Genomic DNA, 23,393 nt, shown 5'->3' on the forward strand with positions numbered 1-23,393 from the left:
GTCAGCCGGGCTCACCTGGTGGTTTCAGCAGAGCAGAGATGCTCTCATCAGGAAGCAGCTGCTAAAGGTGTCAAATCTTTTTTTTTGTCTGAAGCTCAGGACCACCAGCAGCATCTGCTCAGCCTTCAAACACCTACATTAGGATCTGCAGATGCCTGCTCAGTAACCTCTGAACCCTCTCAAAGTAACACTCCTGCAGCAGAATCTGAGAGGAGCAAATCAGTGAGCAGAAACTGATGATGTCACTGCTGCTGATGGAGGAATCTGAGGCTTGAAATCATCAGCGATAACTTTTATTTTTTTCTTGGACTTTCTCCAGGAAAGCTCCCTTAAAGATAAAATGCCTCATCACTTCCTGTGAGTATAATTCGCATATTTACAGGAAACATTATGAGCCTCATGATTTCATTCAGGGACTCGCTGACAGATAAGCCCGGATATTGTTCATGTTCTTCCATTTGACTCAAAGGAGAAGTTGGTTGGATGAGTCTGCTGTGAGCCGTCAGCATCTGCATCATTGCATCTGTTACAGCAATGTGAGACAGACTGACTTTCTCAACTCTGACCGGAACAAGAAGCACAGCGGAGCTTTGAAACTGTTACCAAAACAAGGAAACTCCCTCAGGACCTCCTCATGATGCATTCTGCAGAGCGACCAGCAGGTGGCGCCACAGACAGGTTCTGCAAACCAGGTTAGCGCTTCTTTGTGATTTCATGACGACGTGCTGCTGTTCCTGCATTTATTCCGAGTTTGTTCCCATTTCTGCTGCTTCCTAAAAGCTAAACGGAAGTTAAAACTGCACAATAGGCTGATTTAACTCAGGGCCAAAATTAAATACTTATGCAGTCAACTGAAATATGTGCTATTAATACCTTTTCATGGGATTAACTTAAAAACAAGTTAAAGCTGTCTTTATGCTGCCCTAACTCAGCATCGCTGGTGTTTCTAACTCTGACGGTTTCTCCCATGATGAATGGTGGGCATCATTCTTTTAACATGTTTTGATGTCGTGTTTAGCGCCACCTGGTGTCGACTTTTAACCCACCTTTAAGTCAGATCTGAGGGTTTTCATGAAAATAAAGTAAAAATGCTCCATTACAGCTGAAGATCCTGGTTCTTATACTCAGCAGGTCGTACTGACCGTGAAGATGATTCAGTACTTCTGCCTCTGTGCAGACTTTATGCTTCAATTCACATTTTACATGAACCGTTCAGGAAATAGAGACGTTTTCATACACAGACTGTGGGGTTCTTCCTCCCATTAAAATAAACGACTGTGGTTGTGTGCACGGGCAATATTACAAAAATCATCACTGTCTAAATACTTATGGCTCTGTGTGCCTCTTTAAATTAAGGAAGCTACAGATAAGCCCGGAGCTGTAAACTACAGACTGACGCCATCCATCCTTCTTCTTCTGCTCATCACATTCAGGGTCCTGATGGGGCTGAAGCCTGTCCCAGCTGTCACAGGAGTAATACAACCATCCACACGCACACCATACGTGTGGAAGGCAGAGAGAAATGCAAACACCACACAGAAAGGTCCTGAACTGGATTTGAACCGGGGACCTTCTGCTGTGAGGGGACCGATGCTACTGAACTTTAAATCCTCCCATTTAGAACTGCTTCCAGGCATTTTTGAGCCAAAACACACCGAGTGCCGATGCATCCCCACAGACTGCTTTTCTTCATTTGCCCGAAAACCTGCTGCATAATCACGGTTCCTGTGTTTGATCTCAGGAGTCCGAGGTGGTCCTGCACCTGCAGCACGCTGGTTATTAAAGAGCTTTTATGGTGATGAAACAGCTCATTTGGTTGTCCTTCATGGCCAACACACACACACACACACACACACACACAGAGATCACACTGCAGCAGCTTCTGCTTCATCAGCTTTATTCAGCTCAAGAATACACAGATGATAAAGAGTAAAAAGAAAACAGTATATAACCCTCCTCCGTGTTTGTAAATCATCAGGGACAGAACGAGCAGATCCTGTGTGAAGGTAACAGCCCGGACGATGCTTTTCACCGGGTCAGAAAAGGCACAGACAGCTCTGGAAGAGGTAACAGGGTTGAAGAAAACGGCAGTTTCACAGGGGAGCGCACACACACACACACACACACACACACACACACACACACACACACACACACACACACACACACACAGGTGGGACATGGCAGGTGTGGAAAATGACAAGAAGATTGTGGCCAAATGAAAATCTCCAACATCAACTTCACAATATTTCTTCAGACGCTGCAGGTCTGCTCATTTCATTTGAGGTAAAATTTGTTAGAAGTCATAAGATTCGATCTTAAGGACAAAAAAAAGGAGAGAAAAACCTAAGATACTAGTGTTCATCACATTTCTACCAGCGTATAAACAAGCTTACTCTACTGATGTTGAAACTAACAATAATGGCAAGTTAATCGATTACATATACTCAAAACCACGATAAAAGGACCAATCAATACCCATCGATCTGCATCTTCTTAGCAGGTCGCCCGCGGTGGCGGTGATGCGTCTGATCATCAGTTCATCACCTCACATTAGCTTACAGGGAGTGTAAGAGAAGACAAAGCTGCGGCGCCTCGGATTAAAGATTAAACACGGAGGATAATCTGCGACGAATGGCGACTCAGGATCTGTAGAGAACGCGGGAATAAAACGAGCAGAAGTTTAAAAAAGAAAAAAATTACCACAAGTATATAAAAACAGGTAAAAATATGCCACTGTAATGACATGCCACTGATTCTCGCAAGTTTCTTTTGTTAATCGTGAGAAAAAAATGGAAGAGCGACTGATTTTTTTGTTTGATGCTGAAGGAAGAAAGACGACGGCGGTTTTCGCAGACGCGGTCGAACTGTGAGAAATTTAGCTGCACGTCTGTTTGTCTCACTGTTGAAGCCGTCGGGGACAATTAATCTTTCACATCGTTTGCATGAGGACAATTAGCACCACCTGCTGTTTCCATCAAACAGACAGACCTCAGTGATGATTTCTCAGATCATTAAATCCCTGACGAACAGTAAATGATGGCCGAGGAGAATGGAGCTGCGGCAGGCTACGGAAAGCCCATTGGAGCATCTTCTCTTTGACTTTTCCCGCCCTGGAGCGGCTCGCCATCTCTCTCTTTCACAGCGTGAGAACGACGGAAAAAGCCAACTCGAAGAGGCCGTTCAGGTTCGGCTACAATCAGCGACCCGATGGCGTAGTGACGCAGCGTGTGACAGTCTTTAATCTTGTGCGAGCAGGTCTGTATGTGTGCGCTCAGGATGCGGTGTTTGCAGGCAGATCCAAAGTCGACTTTCTCGCTTTAAGCAGTGAAGTCGGGCCGACTCTCGACTGGCAGGAACTCCTTTAGGTCATCGGCGAGAGAGGTGGCGAGAGGAGAGGTGGGCGAGATACGAATATGTCTTTCATCAGAGCTGCGAGAGAGAGAGAGAGAGAGAGAGGACGTGTTAGGCAGGAAGATGATTGGTTACAGGCGCAACTTCTGTTTCTCTCATTTAATGTGATTTTTTCTGAATGAATGTCAGCCACAGGTAAATGCACAGGCTGGCCCATCACGTGCACGTTTGAGTTCATGAGGCCTCAGTGATGACGTACGTAACCGGAAATCCCCTCTGAACCCTACGACGCCACCTGATGTGCACCAGGTCAGGTGGGTGGATCGTGATGACCGCGTAGGGTTCAGAGGGGATTTCCGGTTACGTACGTAGGCCTGACACAGGCGGCGGTTTATGGTATGTTTCCCAACAGCAGAACTCTTGGTAACAGTGCTAACCACTGAGCTGATCTCAAAGCAGGCTGAACAGAGAGAAACTGCCATCACTGATTTACAGTTTATAACCAGACTCATCATGTGATCATATCTGGATGAAAAAATGAAAACGTTTCACCAACAGCAGATTTATAGAAATACTACACTAGTGCATGCTGGTCAGGAAGTACTGTGTGGAATACTTTTACTCCCAAACACTAACCCAACATGACCACTAGATGGTGCCAAATCTCCTGAATATGGAGTGTAGCTTCTGCCGCTCAGCACCTGTGGGTCTCTCACAGTGATGGTCATATGAAGGCAGACTGAGGTAAGCAGCTCTCTCGCTGAGGTTGGAGAGCTCACCTGCAGTGTCGCACAGTCCTTGCATGCCTCCTAAGACCGGGTCTCTGTCTGTGAGCAGGTGGCTCCGCCCCTCCGGTCCCGGGTCCAGGATCACATCCGGCTGGTCGGCTTCTTCCAGGCTGTCCTGAAAATGCAGTTTAACATTCGGTCAAGTTTCCCGTTATTCCCGTTTTTCCTTCTGGGAGTGATTCAAACTGAATCCAAGTGCATATTTTCAGAGATTCTTTCAGTTTTCTTCTCTTTGCTTCTTTAATCAACGGTTTCAGGTAAAAGTGGAACGCTGCATCGTTACTAAATGCAGGGAAGTCTGAATATTTGCCTTGTGTAAAATCCTCCGTCTGCTTTGCTTCCTCTTTACTCACCAGCAGTTTGTGGGTGAGGAGCAGTTCGTCCTCTATGCAGGGATCCTGTTTCTGTCTCTGTTTAGGCAGCAGCTCTTCATCAGAGTCGTGGACCCTAAACCAGAGACACAGACGATGATTGTAAAACATGTGTTTTAACATTCAGATGTATATTTATATCCTCTTTGTAACTCTGACCAAAAACTGTACGCCTACAATAAAAAGCTGAGGCTGAAAAGCGGCTCTAAAATGTCCTGGATGGGCTGCCGTACAGAGGAACGCGGCCTTCTCCCTCAGGAGAAATCTCACATTTTGGTAATGTTTTAGGACCGTTATCCATCTAGAGCTGACAGCTCAGATAAACTCTGCTTTTACAGCATCTTACCGTTTCCTCCTGGTTGCTGAGAGTTTGGATGAAGGGTTCTCAGCATCCTGGGGCAGACTGCTGAGGAAGGTCAGCTGGAAGTCATCGTCCATGGAGATGTAAGGAGCCAGCATGTCCAGATCCATGCCCTCCATGTCCTGAGAAAATGCAGATGGAACTGAACATTTGGATCTGAAATGAATCCAAGCGATATCTTGGTCCACGCGTCCTTCGTGCTCTTACCACCAGTGTATCTTTCTTCTGAGCATCTTCTGGACAAAAGGCGAAGAACTTTTCCACCTCACTGGTGTCCATCGCCTCCTCCTCAGTGGGGCTCTGAGACACAGAGAGACGACAAAGGGTCAGAGTGGACGGAGACAACAACACTGACAGATGAAAGAAGATTTAAGGCTTGTATTTACCTTCTCAGGTTCAGGCGAGGAGGCTGGTGATGGTGAGGAGGAGGATGAGGATGCAGACTGAGGGGGAGTGATGGGGTCGAAGATGGGTGCAAGGAGCTTTCTCAGCTGCGGGGTGCACAGTTCCTGAGGGTGCTCGGGCACAGAGTTCGGACTGGGCGGACTGGCAAAGGACAGCTCGACGCAACCTGAAAGAGGCCGAAAAGATCCAAACCGTTCACGCTGGATAACCACTGATGGCGTTCCCTCAACTCTAACATGCATGAGGCTTTAAAGGAGACTTCACGTCGCTGGTTTTCAGGTAAAAAGCGTCTTCTGTGCGTCTCACCTGGACTCAGCGGTACGACGGTGTCTCCAGCATCGGGAGCTAACTGCAGAAGCTCCTCCGGCTTCTCCCGCAGCTGCATGAAGAGCTTCGCACTGCTGCTGGAATCCGAATCCACGTCTTCAGCCTCACTGGAGACGGTGCGAGGCTCGCTCTCAGGTTCAGAGCTGCACACGTCAATAACAGGCGCAAAGTCCTCGTCCGCAGGTTCAACTTTAGGCACCCGACCGCAGCGGGTCTGCTCGACGGAGAAAACCACGTCTGGCTGCTCCACAGAGCTGCAGAAGAAGAAGAAGAAATGTGTTAACATGAAGCCAACAACAGCACCATCCTGTGACACAGCATTGCTGCTTTTTTAAGTACCTGAGTATGAAGTTGAGGCAGACGATGGCGTCCGGCTGTGAAGTTTTGCTGTTGTACAGCACCGTCGCCTGAGTCTCCGCCCACACGTAGCCGCCATTGTTGGCCAGGAAACGGTACTGGCTGGTGCTCACCTGACCCTTGGAGAGCACTGCTCAGTGTGGACAGAAGAGAGAGGATGATGATGATGATGAAGAACCAGAACGTCACACAGGAAACACAAAGCAGGCAGTCGCTCATGTTTTCACTTAAAAACACAAACTCAGATATTTAAATATCAGGAAAAACGCACATTTTCTTAATGTCACTTTCAGCTGCTGGGACGAAATGTTCTGGGTTCAAACGCGTCTGTTAGTCAGAGCTTCATATTGGTAATAACGAGTCTTGGACCTGCAGCACATCGCTCTCCACCCTCAGCATCACCCAAACTCCAAATGTTGGGATTTCTCTTGGAGCAAAGGTGCTTCGATCCTCTAGCACATTTCTGGACTTTGAGAATTAAATGCGAAGCTGCCCTGAAAGCATGCAGTGTTTCTGCTTCCTGGTGTAACACACAGACACACACTGGCACTCACATGTGTGCAGGCTCTTGTTGATGTGATCCGAGTCGAGCGCGTGAAGAAACTCGAAGCCTGAGCGTCCAATCAGATCGTCAGGTTTGTATCCCACCAGCTCTGTAACCCTGGAAACGGAAAGGAGCGTGAGAAAACAGATTTCTAGTCTTCCTGCTTCCCATCCACAGGGAGGAGGTCAAAGGTCGAGATCGATTACACTGTTCGCCTCACCTGCCCTCGCAGTGGGTGAAGCGCAGGTCCATGCTGTGACGGGTGAGGAAGGTGCAGGTATCCAGAGGGAACTCCACGCTGGACGGGTGTGGGATGGGCTCACACAGCAGGGTCATGACTCTGCCTCCAGGGGGCGACGTGGAGCCGCTGCCAAAAGGGCGAATGTGGCCTGTGCAGTGGAGGACCTGGAAAAGGAGGGCGAGGACTTTAAGGCTGGAGTTCAACGCCAAGTACATCGCGGTCCCTCTGAGGGAATTTAACTTTAAATGTGTAATTAATATTTTCCAGGGCTGTGGAGCTGTAAAGGGTGTTAATGCTCTGAGGCTCTGCATTTGCCTTTGTTAAAACTGAAACGTGAGCTTGAATCCTTTAAATGTTCAGAGTTCCTGGTGCTGGAAAACATCTGACTCTTCCAGAGGTTTTAAAAGTTAAACGCAGCACATTATTCGGGAATGCGACAGCGGGACACGTGCAGCTGTGTCCACGTGAGAGCATGAACTGAAACTAATGTGTGTGTTTGAGCTCCTAAGTGCACTGTTTACAGTGTGCAGGGCCAGCTGCCAGAGATAACCTGAGCCTGTCGTATCTCTTTCGGACTGGACTTTAGCTGAATGCACGCCTGTTCCAGCACCTATTTTTACGAGGAACAACTTCGGTTTTAGAACCGGCCGTCCTTCACTTTGTGACACACCCTCTCAGGCCCGTTTAAAGGGGACACATTCTACGCTAGTCAAAAGCAGCATCACCTCTTCCACAGCACAGTGTGCACCGGTGAAATGTGGAGCCACGAGAGCACAAAGTTCTCCTGTTCCAGCACTGAAGCTGGGATTTGCTTTTCCTCACCTGTCACTCTGCAGACGCCTGCAGAGAGTCGAGCACGTGAGCCAAAGGCTTCACATGTGAAGGGCTTACTTATACATCCTCTTTTTTTAACTTTGGCCACGTCTAATATGAACATCCACATTTGTATACATGCATAAGGAAAAGCTCAACAGGTCCAGTTTAAGGGTTAAATGCATGCTGCAGCTGCACCCTTACAAAGTGTGTACTTTATTACAGTGCAGTATAAACAACTCTGCATCCTGGACTCTGTCCCTCTCACTGCAGGTCATGTGCAGCAGGTATCCAAATCTGAGGTGTAAGGAGGGGAGGCGGGGCTACGGTGCTCACACCATCCAACCGGATTTCGGCAGTGGATTGTGGGTCGTACAGACAGCCCGAGTGCTATTGAGCACAAGTTAGCTAAGGTGTGTCTGTTGTGTGTTACTGTCCTACAGTTAGCTAACCAAGACAACTAGCATTAGCACGCTGACCTCGCCACTAATTCGATCACTTCTGGCCTCAAAAAGTGAACATGGAGGCAGCCAAAACTGTAACACTGAGGCTTCTGAATGAAGACCAATGGGTGATGTCATGTTAGCAGTGGCCATCTTTGATATACAGTCTGTATTTTTAATGTTGAGGCTAGAGTGAGGTCTGAGGTTAGCGAAAGTCAGTGAGCATGCTCAGGAAGGCAGATCGATGCACTCTGAGATAACTGAGAGTGTGTGTCTGTGCGTGAGAGAGAGAGACACACAAACCTTCCAGGTGGCAGACTTGATGTTGACGGTGCGCCCCCTGCTGGTCAGTGTGCTCTTCATCCGCACAAAGAAGTTCCTCTCGCTTGTCTGTTCTGTCCGTGATTTCTTACTCAGCCCTGAAAACAGCACAGCTCAGTTAGTGCGAGCAGTTCATGATAAAACCGTCCTTCATCTTCTACACAGAGAGTTCGGTCAGCACAAACAAACAGAGCCAACACAAAAACACTAAATTAAGCCGTTAGTGGCAATGTGTCAGAGATCAACCTAAAAAAGCTGCTCACAGCTCTGTGTGTGTGTGTGTGTGTGTGTGTGTGTGTGTGTGTGTGTGTGTGTGTGTCTTTACCTGGACGTGGAGTCAGCAGGTCTCTGAGCTCCTCCTGATCACAGGGATGAACAAAGTCATAGATACTCTGACCCAGCAGCTCCAGCTGTGGAGACGAGAAAACCACGAGAGCTGAGTCACAAACCAGAACTGCTGCATCGCTGTGATTGAGGGAGGCTGAAACACATCAGGTGCTCCTCAGGCTTTAAAAGCACAGACGTGTGTTTTGTAAACCTGACATGTTGGTTAAAAGTTTGCACTCTTTTCTTTCTTTTATCCGTGCGCAGCAGTGATTTTATTACCCTGAATCTGCCGCCTGTCGGCTTAAATCGTCACAGCTCCGGGCCTCAGTGAATACTCGCCATAACCGAACCGCGTTTGGCCTCAAACGCAGCTAAGAATAGACTTGAGGAACGGATCCTTCGTCCTGCTCGGCTTTCACAGACACACACAGGGAAAAGCTCTTCCCTAAGGAACAAACTGGAACAATGATGTTTATCATTGCTGACCTACATCAGCAATAATGATAACGAGCTCTCCAACGAGCACCTTTGAGCTTTAATTGTGCAGCCTGCAGCAGCATTATTACGGCCCGCTGAGAGCAGACTAACACACTGTCATTAACTGAAATAAAAGCTAGACAAAATGAACTACAATAACACAAACATACAGGAAATGTCACATTGATAAACAATCACGTATTCACGGGGACGACGTGTCAGTCACATGTTTGTGTTTTAATATTTGTTCTGATCTCAGAAACGAATAAAAATCAATCGCTCTGGAAACCGACAACCTGAGAACTTCACACTGAACAACAGCGATGAAATCAATAACCCGACGAGGCCGGCGGGGTCCTTCAACGGCTATTTTCTGCTCTGAAAGAGGACCCCTCACATTTCCACACTGTGTGAGGAGAAGCAGCACCGACGTGGAAACTGTCAAAGTTGATGCATCACAAGACCGAGCGGGAAACTGAAGGAGGCGTGGCTGGAACGAGGGGAAAGCTTCGAGACTAAAGACGTCAATCAGAGACCGAGGACAGAGGACGGACGGGGACCACCGGAGAGCTTTGATTTTGGTGCTTTTGTTGTGCGATGTGTAGAGTTTGATTAAACTGATAGTGTGACCTGATTTTAATGACACACACTGCTGATGTACGCATTAAAAGCAGGAGGGAACATTTCTGCAAAGCTAAAAACACTTTCAGATTTTTAACTGTTTGAATCACAAAGAGTCAAATAAACCAGCAGAGCTCGTTTTGTTCTGTCAGCGGGACGCTCACACAGGCATGCATGAATGTTTACCCCAGGTGGGGCTCGGATTAACTTTGGAAGACATTCCCAGGAAGCTTTTTATCGGTGCAAGATAACAAAATTGGAAATTATTCCTCTGATTCTGCACATCTTCACAGAAACAACTCAAACTCAGCCAAACTGTTCTTAGACCCACGCCTGAACATGCTGGGGGGGTTTGAGCCCGCTGTGCTACAAAGTTACCAATTGTTACATTCATGTATCCATAAATACGAGTTCCCCAAAATGAAATCCTCCTCTCACAAAGAACCCAGTCTGTTAGCACAGTTGTCAGATGGGGACTGATCAATACATCAACTGATTATTTTCTTATGTGGAGCAAATCACACTGAACCACCAGCGTGAGGGAAAAAAAAAAAGCTACCCCTCTGACGGCCTCAGCTGGACCGAGCACATCCCCCCCGCCCCAGTCTGTCATCTGTCAGGAGAAGTTTGGCGATGCCAAGAATGCTGAAGAGGGACTTGGAAACCAAACCCCCCTCTGAGTGAAACTTGGCTACTTCACAATGGTGCTGGAAGGGAACGAGAAGCGGCGCAGATTGCGTAACGGTGCCTGAAGGAGGCTGAAAATACGCTGCAGAGTGGCTACAAACGGGCTGCTGGAGCACCTCTGCCTGACAACACGATCGGGAGAAGTGACGGGACAGGTGGGAACACGGGCTACTTTACACGACCACGGTTACGGTTACGGTATGACTGAACGCCTTTGGAGCGAGGGAGGTTTGACAGCCATGGATCCACAAAGTCCTGAGTTCCTCCATTCATTCTAGGCCGAGCCAGCCTGTGGAAGCTCTGGCAGCCAACAGTTTGCCTGGTTTATCACAGCCTACGCCTTACGCACCTGCATTATCCAGCTACACGCACTACTTGGCTTGTTACACACAAATCAATCAACAAACACTGGATTAAGTGTCCCAGACACGCCTGCACAGAAAAACAAATGCCTTTAGATTGCAGGGCTGTACAGATGAAGTGTTTTTCCCATGAGGCTCTGCCCATAAAGCACATCATCATCATCATCATCATTATTATTTACAAGTATGTGTGTGCGCGCGTGTGTGTGCGCGTCTCCCCCCGTACCTGTGTGATGCCGATGTGTTTGTTGACGTTCTCTGTCAGGTAGATCATGTCTCCCTCCTCAGTCATCACCATGATGAAGCCAGCCAGCGCCTGAGGATAGAAAGCGTCCATCGGATCTTCATCCTTCTCCTCCTCCTCCTCCTCCACCTCCACCTCCTCCTCTTTAGGCTCTTCTTTCTGATCCTTATCTGCTGCAGAAGAAAACAACCAGGTGATTATTATTTACAGTAGGCAGATCGGGCAGGATTACTTAACCACAAAGGCCCTTCAGATTAAACCTCTTTCTCACGGGAGATCTGAAAAACACCTTCACCTTTAAGCGCCTCGCAGTCGCCTCCTGCTCCGATGCTGTAATCACTTCCTGCCTGTTGCTGTAAACTCTGCAGTGTTTATGGTGCTTCTGCGTCCCTCTTTAAGCTAACCCACTTTCCTGTGTGACTGTAACTGTAACTCCTCGTTCTCCCCGCAGTGAAGCTGTTCTTACGTGTAATTACAGCTGTCAGCACAGCCACATTTTCAGGTCCTGCTTTGGCATTTCCTCTGCTGCAACGTGAGCGCCGTCTCTCTGAGATCTGGCTCAGAGGAACCTGCTGTAGCTGCAGGCCTCTTATCAGGTCAGCAGCGTTCTGCCTGTGCTTCCTTCCCACGGCCCCCCCACCTCCGCTGCTGTGAGCACTCAGAAGAATTGGGCTAATTAAGAGCCTCTCTTGAAAGTGTTTGTCTTCGGCATCAACCCTTCCTGCTGCGTGCCATTCGGTGGGGATTTATGGGCATTTCGACAGTTTGCTTATGTCGCTCTTACAGTCACGTTTTCTTGGCAAGAAGGAAAAAAAAAAGTGTGTCAGATAAACAAATTTATTTTTCCTCCTGTGAATCCGTGACCACGCTTCCAAACCCTCATGTACCCTGATGTATCCTGAGATCCACCCCAGAGGGTCACCTTTGTGACTTCAGTGAAGAAATCCAGTGTTGTCCCATTTTCACTGAGGAGTTCATGACTGCACGCTCAGCGCTGAGGCAATGAGCCAACTCATCTCGTTAGGTAATAACAAAGAAAACGCAGCATGCCAGAGCGCCATGGACCTTCACACGGCATCCACGCCTGACTGATGTCACCATTCAAACTCTGTCATTCATGAAGTCAAGACCAAGGGTGAAAGAAGGAGCCGTCTGAAGGCTTAAAACAACTCGCGCTGCTTTAACACACCGAGTATTTGATCCAAACCCAACAACAACCGCTGCAGTCACCATCAGTCATCTCTGACTCCAAATATACGACTCAGAGGTTTCATTATTCAGCCCAATTAACCCGTCTTTGAGTTTTCTGCCATTAAAACAGAAAAAACATGCATGCAGCATGAAGTCTGCAGCTGTGCCGGCAGACCCTGATTATTATAGTGACGGCAATGTTTGCTTATTAGCACTAAAGTCAGCAGTACAGATGGAGCTGAAGGGACAGATTTACAGTTTATACTGTCAAACTAAAATCTGGACCTGCTGGCGGTGAAATGAGGAATCTGAGACCCACGAGTTTGAGCTGTTTTCAGGGCTGCAGTGCATGTGTGACAACACCTTTGCAGGAAGTTTGTGCGTTGTCACTGATGTGTAACAGTGGCACATTTGCACCAAAGCAAAACGCTGCCATGCCTGTGCTTTGGTGTCATTTCAGGCTGCCATACACCTCCCACTTGGGGAATGCTGCGGCTCAGGAGGTAAAGTGGGTCGTCTACTGAGCAAAAGGTTGGTGGTTCCATCCCCAGGGGGCTGCAGTCCCTGTGCTCAAGTGTCCTAGGGGCCAAACTCCCCCGGTGCATCCATCAGAGTGACAGAAAGCAGTTAAAGTGAAAAAAAAAAGTGCTGCATGAACGTAGTTTGTAGTAAAAAGTATTTCAGAGTAGAAAGGTGTACTACACAGGTAACAGTCCATTTACAGATTCCTGTAAGCTGGCATGTACGGTGCCTGAACTTTAAATCACTTTAATCAGCCAATAGTTATTGACCCAGAAGGGTCACCTGACTACGTTCTGCTTACCGGATCGAAGCAGGTGATGCATTCGCAGGAAGCTCAGCGTCACCCTCATGATGGCGGCTTTGTCCAGGTGGGTGGAGACTCGGCGTGGGAGCGGCAGAGTGTGGGCGAGCTCATAAAACACCTCAGTCTCCTGACTCCGCCTACATCTGGCCGCATCACGAGAGCGCAGTTTTCTCTGCTCCGAACTGGTCCTGCAAGAGGAAGAAGAGGAAGATGATCAGGAGGTGAGTCACAGCAGGAGGGCAAGAGGACGGAAATAAAAGAGGGAAACTAAGGTGGAAAGAAGAAGCTGTGGAGAAGGATCCGGGGATAATTATACGACAGAAATAAAACAGGAGAGGAGAGGGACAGAAAAGGAATGTGGGGCAGTGGGGGAGGGAAAAGGAGGCGAAGTGGGAGAAAAAGAAGAAAATAAGACGTCTGTGGAGCCCAAAATCAACAAATCACTCTTAACCAAATTTCCTCCTCCACTTCAACCCCCACCGTGTGCCTCTCCCTCCCTCTGCTGACAACAATTTAAAGAGGAATGCTGTGAAGAAAGCAACATTAACTGGACCTATCCTGCTTTTTGAAAGTTTTCTGCCATTATATATATATTATATATATATATATATATATATATATATATATATATATATATATATATATATATATATATATATATATTATATATATATATTATATATATATATTATATATATATATTATATATATATATATATATATATATATATATATATATATATATATATATATATATATACTGTTACGATGGTGGGTGCAAGTGGCAAGTCTTAATCTGTGTTTTCTCATATAAACACCGTACAGCAGAAAAGTGCCCCTGAGCCAGGCTTTCCTCTAGCACAGGCTGAACGGCCCCAATAAAGCCCTAAAAGCCCCCGGGTGCTGCAGCTGTGTGGCTTTAAACCTCCTGCAGTGACCTCTGAGTCAGTCTGGGAATTTTATGAGCCACACTTGGTGTCCAATAAACCGATAAACTGCATCTTCCAGATTTCAACAACACTCGACAAGGAGTTCAGGACCACATGCTTTAAATGCAAAACAACCCAACCATCAAATATATAACGCACTGATCACAGATGCATGTGAGGAATCTGCAAAGATAGGGCGTTTAATTGCAGGATTAACCCCACTTTAATGCCAACGAGACATAAACACCTCCACATCTTCAGCTGATGATTGTGCCCACAAGTTGGAGCTCTATAAACACTCCACAGTGGGAGCAGAAGTGAGCAGTAAAGACCGAAGGGAACAGAGTGTTTTTATTGGAGCTGCAGGGAAACGGTCCAGATCTTCAGCCTCCCTCCCCCGCTCGTCTTTTCATGCGTCCTGGGGCCGCTCTGCACTGCTGAGGCCCAGATTAAAAAGCATGTGCTGACAGGACAAAAGCCTGGTTTCACTTCTCTCTCATTCACCCTGTTTTCCAACAGTTGCTCGATCTGTCGGCGTCCCCCAGCAAGCACAACGATGGAGCTCCCAAACTAAGACAAGAGTAAATGCATCAGTTAGGGATTTCTAATGACAGCCCCTCACCATCTCAAGGCTTTTATTTTGAAAAAGTGAGGGTTTAAATAACCCTGTTCAAGGCTTTTATTTTGAACATCAGACACAGCTGTGGTATACAGAAACTGGTAGCTTTTATTTTGAAAATTACACAAATTATAAACACATCAGTCTTCCATTAAGAAATTTTTGAATAAGTTAATTATTCGCATTAGTGGGGGAGATCTGGGGGGGGGGGTTTCTTGGGACAAATTATTGAATAATTTGAAAACAGGGAAATGAACGGCTAAAAAAAGCCTCCGTCTGACTGCTGAGCCAGCGTGAGCGCAGGAAGAAGAAAACATGACAATAAAAAAATGTAGCCGACAACAACACGTACCAGGACTGCTGGCTTTGCAGCAACACCACATCAATAAATTCATGCAGTTCAGAAAATGGGATGGGAATTAATACACATTTACACAAATATACCAACATTTATTGTTCATCTTTGTCAAAAATGCACCAGGAAATAAATGACTGAGACTTTCATGCATTCATCCATTAATATCTGCAGCCTCGGTCCTCCACAGTTAAATCTCACGGGCGTTTAATAACCCCAATAACAAAGTGACTTCTTTCAGAGTGCTGATACACATTATCAAACAGCAACACACAAACAACACAACACGTCAGCTGGACGCCGCTGCAAAAATAACTTCTGCAGCTGACAGAAGAAACACAGCACGCAGTGCGACACACAATCAGCCGGCATCATCGCGCTCATTACAGCGATGCACATTTGCTCACGCTGACAAAAGTGTTGCACAACTGGTCACGCTGTGGGTTCGTGTTCCTCACCGGGGCCCCGCGTCCTCTGAAATAAGCAGATTTAGATTATTCTGGCTCGATGCTGATGTTTAAAATTACAGCTCGACCAATGTGGTTTCAGCCTCGTTGGGTTTTTCTATTTTGTCCCAGAGAAACAAAGAAACCTTCATTTAAAATAAAGTGTTTCCAGCTCTTCATCACAACTTTGGAACATTTGAAGCTGCTGAGATAACATATGGATATCATATATTATCAGACATCCGAGTCAGCATCAGCTGACATCGATGAGGAGGAAGACGGAGTGAGACCAAGATGAATGAAGATCATTTATGCAGGAAAATAAATGAAGCCCTGGGTGAAGCTGAGAGGAGGACCTTCACATTCAGTGGATCTGAACACTTCCTCCTCTCAGCCATCATGAAAGCAAACATCGCTGTCCTCTATTCAGACACGAGCACATAATGTTCCAGCAGGACAGCCCGGCACGCCCACGCCGTTTATATCAACAGCTAATCCACCCGTGTGAATACCTGCCATCAGATTAACGCACACGCCGGTTTTTGCTGCTGTTGCTTCAGCGCATACTTCAGCAAATCTCTTTATTGCTGGGACATTACTGCAAGCTATTTCCATTTATAACATCCGCGTCCATGTGATGGGTTTTATTCAAAGGTTAGCAATCAAACACACACAAACAAACACACACACACACACACACACACACACACACACACACACACACACACACACACACACACACACACGTAGAGTCTCTGCCAGGACCCCCTCCCCTGAAAGAACAGCCCTGTTCTCGTCTGCTGAGCCTTCGTGCAAAGAAGTGAACCAGAGTCACGTTCACAGCGCGAACAAAAACAGCCTCAAATACTGCGTGTACCCGAACACCACAGAGGATCTGGTTTGTTTACCTCTGGGGTTCAGCTCAATTTTGAGCACGCCCAAAAAAAAAAAAAAGACATAAATAAACAAGAAGATTTCTTCCACTTCAGGAACCTCTCGGCTGCAGCTCCCGTCCTGCAGAAGCGTTTGCATGTGCTCTCTGTCAGGACGAGACACTCTGTCCTTCTTTTGCTCGTCAAGGTGACAAAATGAAAGGCCGCGAATGTGAAGCAGTACTTTTCCACAGCTCAGGGTCATGAACTCTCTTTTTGTTCGTAAGGAACTGAATGTACTGAAGACAGGAAACTCTGGTATGCTGTTTGCAGAAAGGCAAAAACTGCTCTCGGTTTAACTTGTCAGCTTAACGTCACTCAACATCTTTTGGGTACATAAGTACTGCAAAGGTCACTGTGTATGTATTTCATGCAGCTTCTGCCGTCTCAGATGCATTTCCATGTTTGAGGAGGTGAAGTGGGACAGTCAGAGATACTGCGTCATCCTCAGACACGCAGCAGCCGTTAAGTAGAGATAATGGAGAGGCTCATTGAGTGGCGTGCCTGCAAGAAAAACGAGCTCACAACCCCCTTCAAACTGCTGCAGAGGACTCCGACAACTAAAAGGACGCACACTCAAACTCACAGCACAAACTGGGAAAACATCTGAACTCCCAGAGTGCAGCTCAGTGACGCCAGGAGCTCACAAACCCTTCAGGGGGCTCCAGAGGAATGTGCTCCTCTTTTTGCCTTTGAAAGGCAGCGCTTCCCGAGGGGGGGTGGGAGCGCTGACCCTTCAAGGGGTCACGAGATGAATTTAAGGAAGGGGTGGGTCATGAACTGAGTGACATGAAGAATTGGAGACCATCAACAGGACTGGTTTTCTTTAATAACCTTCATAAACACATAAAAGCACATAACCAAGAATCCAGAGCTGCACACGGGTGAGGACAAAGTGTCCCGCAGCTCTGACAACACTGAAGTTTCAGATCCTGTTGCTGGTTTGATACCTCTGCAGGTCTGACTGCAGGTCTGACTGCAGCACATCCAGCAGTTCCTGCAGCGGCTGTTAATGCTGCTGCTACTGACTGAGGCCCTGAGCGTGCTCAGGAGATACTGATCAGTCCCACTCACTTTATTTGTCTACAAGATAAACAATTTAATTTATATCTGTCTGCAGTGAGTTCAGTGCCCCCCCCCCCCCAACTGCCTTGCTTTAGGGTTAAAGCTGCCCCCCCCATCAATGTTTTTCTACCAATGCAACAGAAGAGAAACGACTTCAGCTAAACTCGTTCTGTTTCACCTCTGAAACACAGATTACACAGTTTATGAACTCCTCACAATATTTAATTTATTGATCCGTGTTCCTGTTCACAGACCCCCCCCCCCTCGATTCACATCCACAGCTCGAGCCTGTTTATGGTTCAAATAAAACAGCTTTTTCAGAGCCCAGATTTTTTGTTTGTTTTTGGCCACAGCAGATTTTTCTATTAGGTGGAGATAAACAGGAGGGGGGGTGGGGGGACTCGAGCCTGTGCCGCAACGCGGTATACGCATGTGGTTGCCTGCTCCACCACTGGGCCACCCAGGCACCCCAGAGCCCAGTTTTCTTAGTTTCCTCCGGGCATAATAATAATAAATAACTCTGGATACCACCAAGAACACCACAGTACTCGTTCCTTTGCAGTTCTTCAGGAACTGACGCCTACATGTTTGAATATATGAGATCATGTTGTTTTGGTATTTGGTACAGAATTATGTCATTCTGCTGGTATCAGCTACTCAACTTCTGGTACGATGACATTCCAAGTTCCCTCAAAAACACCCTTCCTATTTTTATTTTTCATTTAATCCTTTATTTATACAAGAAAATCTCTTGAGACTCATTCTCTCATTTACAAGAGACCTGTTGAAGTGTCAGATTTGTGGCGTCTGTACCTGAAAACAGGACAAGAGTGTGTCCATGCAGGCTGCAGCAGGTGGGCTGTCAGACAGTGAGATCCTTGCCCTGTGCTGGAAGTCACTTTCACCCTGAACACCACCTGTTCACATGCAGGTGCACGTGAGACCAGAACTGTGTGACACAGTCACATGAAACCTGCCAGTCCCTCATTAAAAAGTCAGACTGTGCCAGCAGTGCAGGTAAAGGTCTGGTGCATTTGGGCACCAGGGTGGCTCAGGGCTGAGCAGGAGACCATGTATGCTGCATGGCAGTGCGGTCGGCGCAGGTTCGAGTGTAATAAAAACAGAAAATATCCTCACCTAATTATCCTGAAACTCTCAGAGGATCATACGTGAGAACGGCTCTGTGGTCTGCATGGAATATTTATCCCGTGTGCACAAATTAAAAAAACACCACCTTATGGGGCTTTGGGAGCTCACAGTAACGGGTTTTTTAATTAGTGCATCAATGAAAATAATTATGTAAACAAGAGGAAATCCAACGGAGAACGGTGCTGAAATGATTAGGCTCAATTTCAAAACATTGCTACCAATTTGTCAGAGATTAATTTGCTGTTTTTCATTTCTAACAGCAAACTGAACATCCAGCCTGCTGTCAGTCTCATGCCGTCACATTTACACAAACGCTGTCCTTCGAGGGCAGCGATGCACGAGGACACGGGAAAAGGGAGACAGGTGTGCCTACGATGTTCTGCTCAAGCTAACCAGGTAGCTTTCAGTGTCTAAACGAAACCTCAAGCCCAAGACGTCCACACACACACACACACACACACACACACACACACACACACACACACACACACACACACACACACACACACACAGGATTTTTCATTTGTTATGCAAAATATATAATAATATATATTATATATATATAAAATATATATTATTGCACTACAACTGTTAATAACTGCTGCTGTTTATCATCAGCAGCCCCGAGCACGCTGCCAGCAGGAGGAGGCTCAGTGAACGCCATGTCCTCGGTCAGAGAGCAGAGCTGCTCTTTGTCGACTTATTGCTCAATGTGTGTGTGTGTGTGTGTGTGTGTGTGAGGAGGAGGTGTACAAAGCCCTGACAGAGCTCTGCACCAAACACCGACTTCAGTGTGTGTGTTCTAGAGTACAAACTGTGGTTACTGAGCCGTTACACATGACTTCACCTTCCTCTATACACCACACACACACACACACACACAGACACACACACACACACACACACACACACAGACACACACACACACACACACAGACACACACACACACACAATCTATAATCTGTACAGATGGAGTGACTACAAATCATGAGGTAAGCAATAACCAGTTGGACTGCCTCTTACACTGAGAACACAATGTCCTCTCTAGGCATGTGCAGAGGGGGGAGGGAGAGGGAGAGGGAGCCTGAGTGCGCGCGCACACACACACACACAGACACACTGAGTAGACTTTCAAGCAAAAGGAACAAAATGAAGAGGAGCCTGTGTGCAGCAGACGAGGACGTGAGAGTGAAGGAAAATTTGAAGGAATCCAGAACAAAGACCCGAGGACCCCTTCCTAAATATTCACATATATCCTGCCCACACACACACACACACACACACACACACACACACACCCCTTATATCCTTGACATGCGCACCAAACTGTAAACAAACTGAGCTTGGCCTTGTTTGGCTCAGTACACAATGTCCAAGAGTGCTGAAACACAACAGTTGTTTTTGGCAGCTCGGAGACTGTCATGGCACGCACACACACACACACACACACACACACACACACACACACACACACACACACACACACACACACACACACACACACACACACACACACACACACCCTTTGGCCTAATGTGTTGAACTGTTCTCTTCTCCACTCACAGGCTTTCTTGGCCTGAAACCAAGCCTTGGTCATTCTGTAAAGCAGGAGTGTCAGACTCAGCCAGCAGGTCCCACACAGACCTGGCTGCTCCAGTCAGACAGCTGTATAATAACCTTCTAATGTACAGAAGCAAACACCCACATTTAATGAGCCAAAACAGATGATGAATATCCTGAGATACCTGAAGTATCTCATGCTGTAGAGCACACGTAAAACCAGGTGCCCTGAGCTTTAATGGGCCCGTTCTGGATTTAAAGTATCAGACATGTCAAATGAATCCAGGGAACACTGTTTTTTTCTTCATTATTACCTTTTACACGAACTTCATGAGCAGTTAAACAGCTGTAGGAGTCTTTTTTTTATTCAGGCGAGAACATAAACACTGAGTTCATTAATACCTCCTCCAAGGTCTCCGGTCCCAGATTCATGTGTGATGTTTTAAGAACATCAAAACTGTCTCATGTGAAATGTCCAATTTTGCCCCATCGTGCAACAGTAAAGAACCCCTTTACTGTTGGCTCTGATCCATAAACGTCTGATAAACAATCACAGTGTGCTGTCAAATTTCCAAAAATGTCTGACTTCGACTTTCTGAACAAACACACACTGAAGCCAACACATAACCTCTGTGACGGAGGTAAAAACCATTAGGAGAGTCATAAAATGCCCAAAGCCCAAGGCCATGTCTTCACATTCCTGTTCTTCCAATCAAACAATAACCAGACGAGTTATCTGAATCAATAAAGGCACAGTCAGTTCAGGCCTCTGAGCGACCTACAAGCATGAACAAATGTAATAAGACGTAACCCACTTTAGTTGAGCATGCTGTTCTGCTGGGCTTCAGGTTTCATCCTGGGCGGAGGTCACAGCTCCTGCTGTGGGTGTCCACTTTGTCCCACATGCCCCCCCTCCCTTTGCTGAGCCAGGAAAGGCTGTACTTCCAGTTTTAGTGTTAATGCTAAACACACAATATTAAAGGCTTGCTCCAACACTGCCAGCAGGGTATGAAATCATCCTCAAAACATAAAAAAATTACAAGAAATCCTTCATTATTCACCTGCCACTTACTTTATAACACAGTCTCATTAAGGTGGTTCTCTTATAATCCTATAAATATGCCCTCTGTGGCCACCACACTGTCTGATCATAATAAAAACCAAAGTGCAGGCTCTGAGAACACACTGTTCCTTTCTCGCAGCTGTCACTAAACGCTTCCTCTTTTTCACACTCCGCCACAATAACACGCGTTCACGGCCTATCTGCACCGTCTCTGTTTGTTATGTCTGCCTGCAATCAAAGAAAATCCATAACTGGGATGCGGGTCACCCATGAAGCAAAGCAACATGGCGTGGACAAAGGCGGCGGCTGTGCGCTGCAACAACACAACACAACACAACACAACAGCACAATAACGCAGGAATGCAGCCGGGATCGCAGTTTAGAAATATGCAGGTCTGCATATGTGCAGTATTAATTATCTCTTAACTTATTGTCTTTAATGAAATAAGCCGCCTTCAGTTCAGTATGTGCAATTAAAATAGGTTCAAATGGGATTTCAGATTTAAAGGCCGGAGAAAATACAGCGTGGAGCTGTGGAAAAATATCACTTTATTATTTAAATACTAAAAATGTTTTATAAATACAAGCAGCGAGAGCCGCACAGCCCGCCGCGGCCGTCCTTCCTCCGCCTGCTGCCTCTTTAATGGCTCCCGGAGACTCGAAGTTAAAAACCGACAAATACCGATAAACGCGCCGAGCCCGCCACCGGAGACACCGTCCATCACTGAGTCTTACCGTTTCACCGTCACGACCCCCTCCTTCTTCTCCATCTTCGATCTAAACGCTGAACGAACGACTCGACTTCTTATTGTTGTTTAATCCAACTCGACGACACCGTAAATGACAAAACCCCGTAAACGCGTCACGTTAGCCGCCGTGAGCACAGGCCGCTTCCGCCCGGAGCTTCAAAGTAAAAGCCCTAAGCCTCTGTTGAATTTCAGTTTGAATTTTTCATTTTTATTTCTTTCTTTTCCGTTTGTAGCGTTTCCACATTATTATTATTATTATTATTATTATTATTATTATTATTATTATTATTATTATTATTATTACAGTGGGTAGCAGGTGTTTGGGGCAAGCTTCCCGATGAGTGTTTGGTTGACAGATTTGACCGACTGACAGCTGAGGACATTTCCTGTTTATTCTTATTTAATTGCAGAGAGTAGTCTCATTTGGGGCTTTTTAAAAGTCCAGTTTTAGTCTTTAAGCATGTTACCACTGATCTTTAAGAGAGATCAGATTAAATTAGAGGTGATGCAAACACGGTAATCAGCAGCAGTTAAGTAATCTCACTGACTGTTTGTACACAGCTTTAAAGCTTAACCTGATAATTTGGTTTAAAATAAACCATTGATCTTTGCATTTAAACTTACAAACTTTGGAATAAAGAGATTTTGTTTTGAACGGTTTAAATGACGTTCACCTTGGTTTTATATCGCATATAACATATGTATACCTGATAAAATGTCATCACTCATCAATGACATCAATAACAGCTGAAATCTGATCCGCATGGTGAAAGTAGGTCACTCGGTCGCCGAGTGCTTTTATTTTGTATATTTTCATGTTTCCGGCGTTACTCTCCGTCGTCACGCTTCCGTCACAGGCCAAACGAAGCGACGCAGGCGCTCTGAGGCTCCGCTCCGTCCCTAACTTTCCTGCTTTTCACCCTCGCCTAGGTTGCATCAGCTGGAGGGACGCTGTGCTGTGATTGGCTGTTTGGCTGTGAGGGAACGCGTGTCGTCATGACGTGAGAGACAGAAGCGCTGGATTTTTTCTCAAAATAATGAACATTGTCAACCTATTTATCTTATTGGGTAAATTTCACATTCATAAAGCAAAGATGTCAAAAACAACCCCGTCATTTATGTTATTTTTAACTGAGACGAAACTCTACTTTAATTCACTAAAATATGTAGAAGAAAACAAGATTAAGATAGTGTTTATTCGTCACATGCACAGTTATACACAGTACAATGCACAGTGAAATGTATTTTGTACCTGCAACCATATATACACACACATATAAATAAGAAGAATAAGAATAAATAAGTAATTCACACTATACACTATACTCTATATACTATACACTATACACACTTTTATAAATTATAATATTTACATTGTGCAATAATGGTCCAGTTAGGGCTCAGAGTTGAGCAGACGGATGGCTTGTGGGTAAAAACTCTTCTTCAACCTTTCAGTCTTAGCCCT

The 23,393-nt window shown here is 46.2% G+C and overlaps 1 protein-coding gene across 3 annotated transcripts; it reads right to left on the minus strand.

Moving 5' to 3' along the window:
• Nucleotides 1-1,880: 1,880 nt before the first annotated feature.
• On the minus strand, nucleotides 1,881-22,054 carry hif1al (hypoxia inducible factor 1 subunit alpha, like). Of its 3 annotated transcripts, none has more exons than XM_030744815.1 (15): nucleotides 21,915-22,054; nucleotides 13,058-13,248; nucleotides 11,026-11,213; nucleotides 8,651-8,735; nucleotides 8,308-8,423; nucleotides 6,728-6,912; nucleotides 6,518-6,624; nucleotides 5,946-6,093; nucleotides 5,586-5,860; nucleotides 5,261-5,445; nucleotides 5,082-5,174; nucleotides 4,860-4,996; nucleotides 4,496-4,589; nucleotides 4,134-4,257; nucleotides 1,881-3,432 (listed from the first exon to the last, which is right to left on the minus strand). In XM_030744815.1, the coding sequence occupies exons 1-15, from the start codon at nucleotides 21,947-21,949 to the stop codon at nucleotides 3,365-3,367; spliced, it is 2,031 nt and encodes a 676-aa protein (XP_030600675.1). In that variant the 5' UTR covers nucleotides 21,950-22,054; the 3' UTR covers nucleotides 1,881-3,364. The 3 variants fall into 3 exon arrangements, with proteins under 3 accessions (XP_030600675.1, XP_030600674.1, XP_030600676.1); XM_030744814.1 differs by having other exon boundaries at nucleotides 11,026-11,216; XM_030744816.1 differs by lacking the exon at nucleotides 4,134-4,257 and having other exon boundaries at nucleotides 4,581-4,589; nucleotides 11,026-11,216.
• Nucleotides 22,055-23,393: the final 1,339 nt, after the last annotated feature.

This window comes from Archocentrus centrarchus, chromosome 13 (genome assembly GCF_007364275.1).
Source record: "Archocentrus centrarchus isolate MPI-CPG fArcCen1 chromosome 13, fArcCen1, whole genome shotgun sequence".
NCBI lineage: Eukaryota > Metazoa > Chordata > Actinopteri > Cichliformes > Cichlidae > Archocentrus > Archocentrus centrarchus.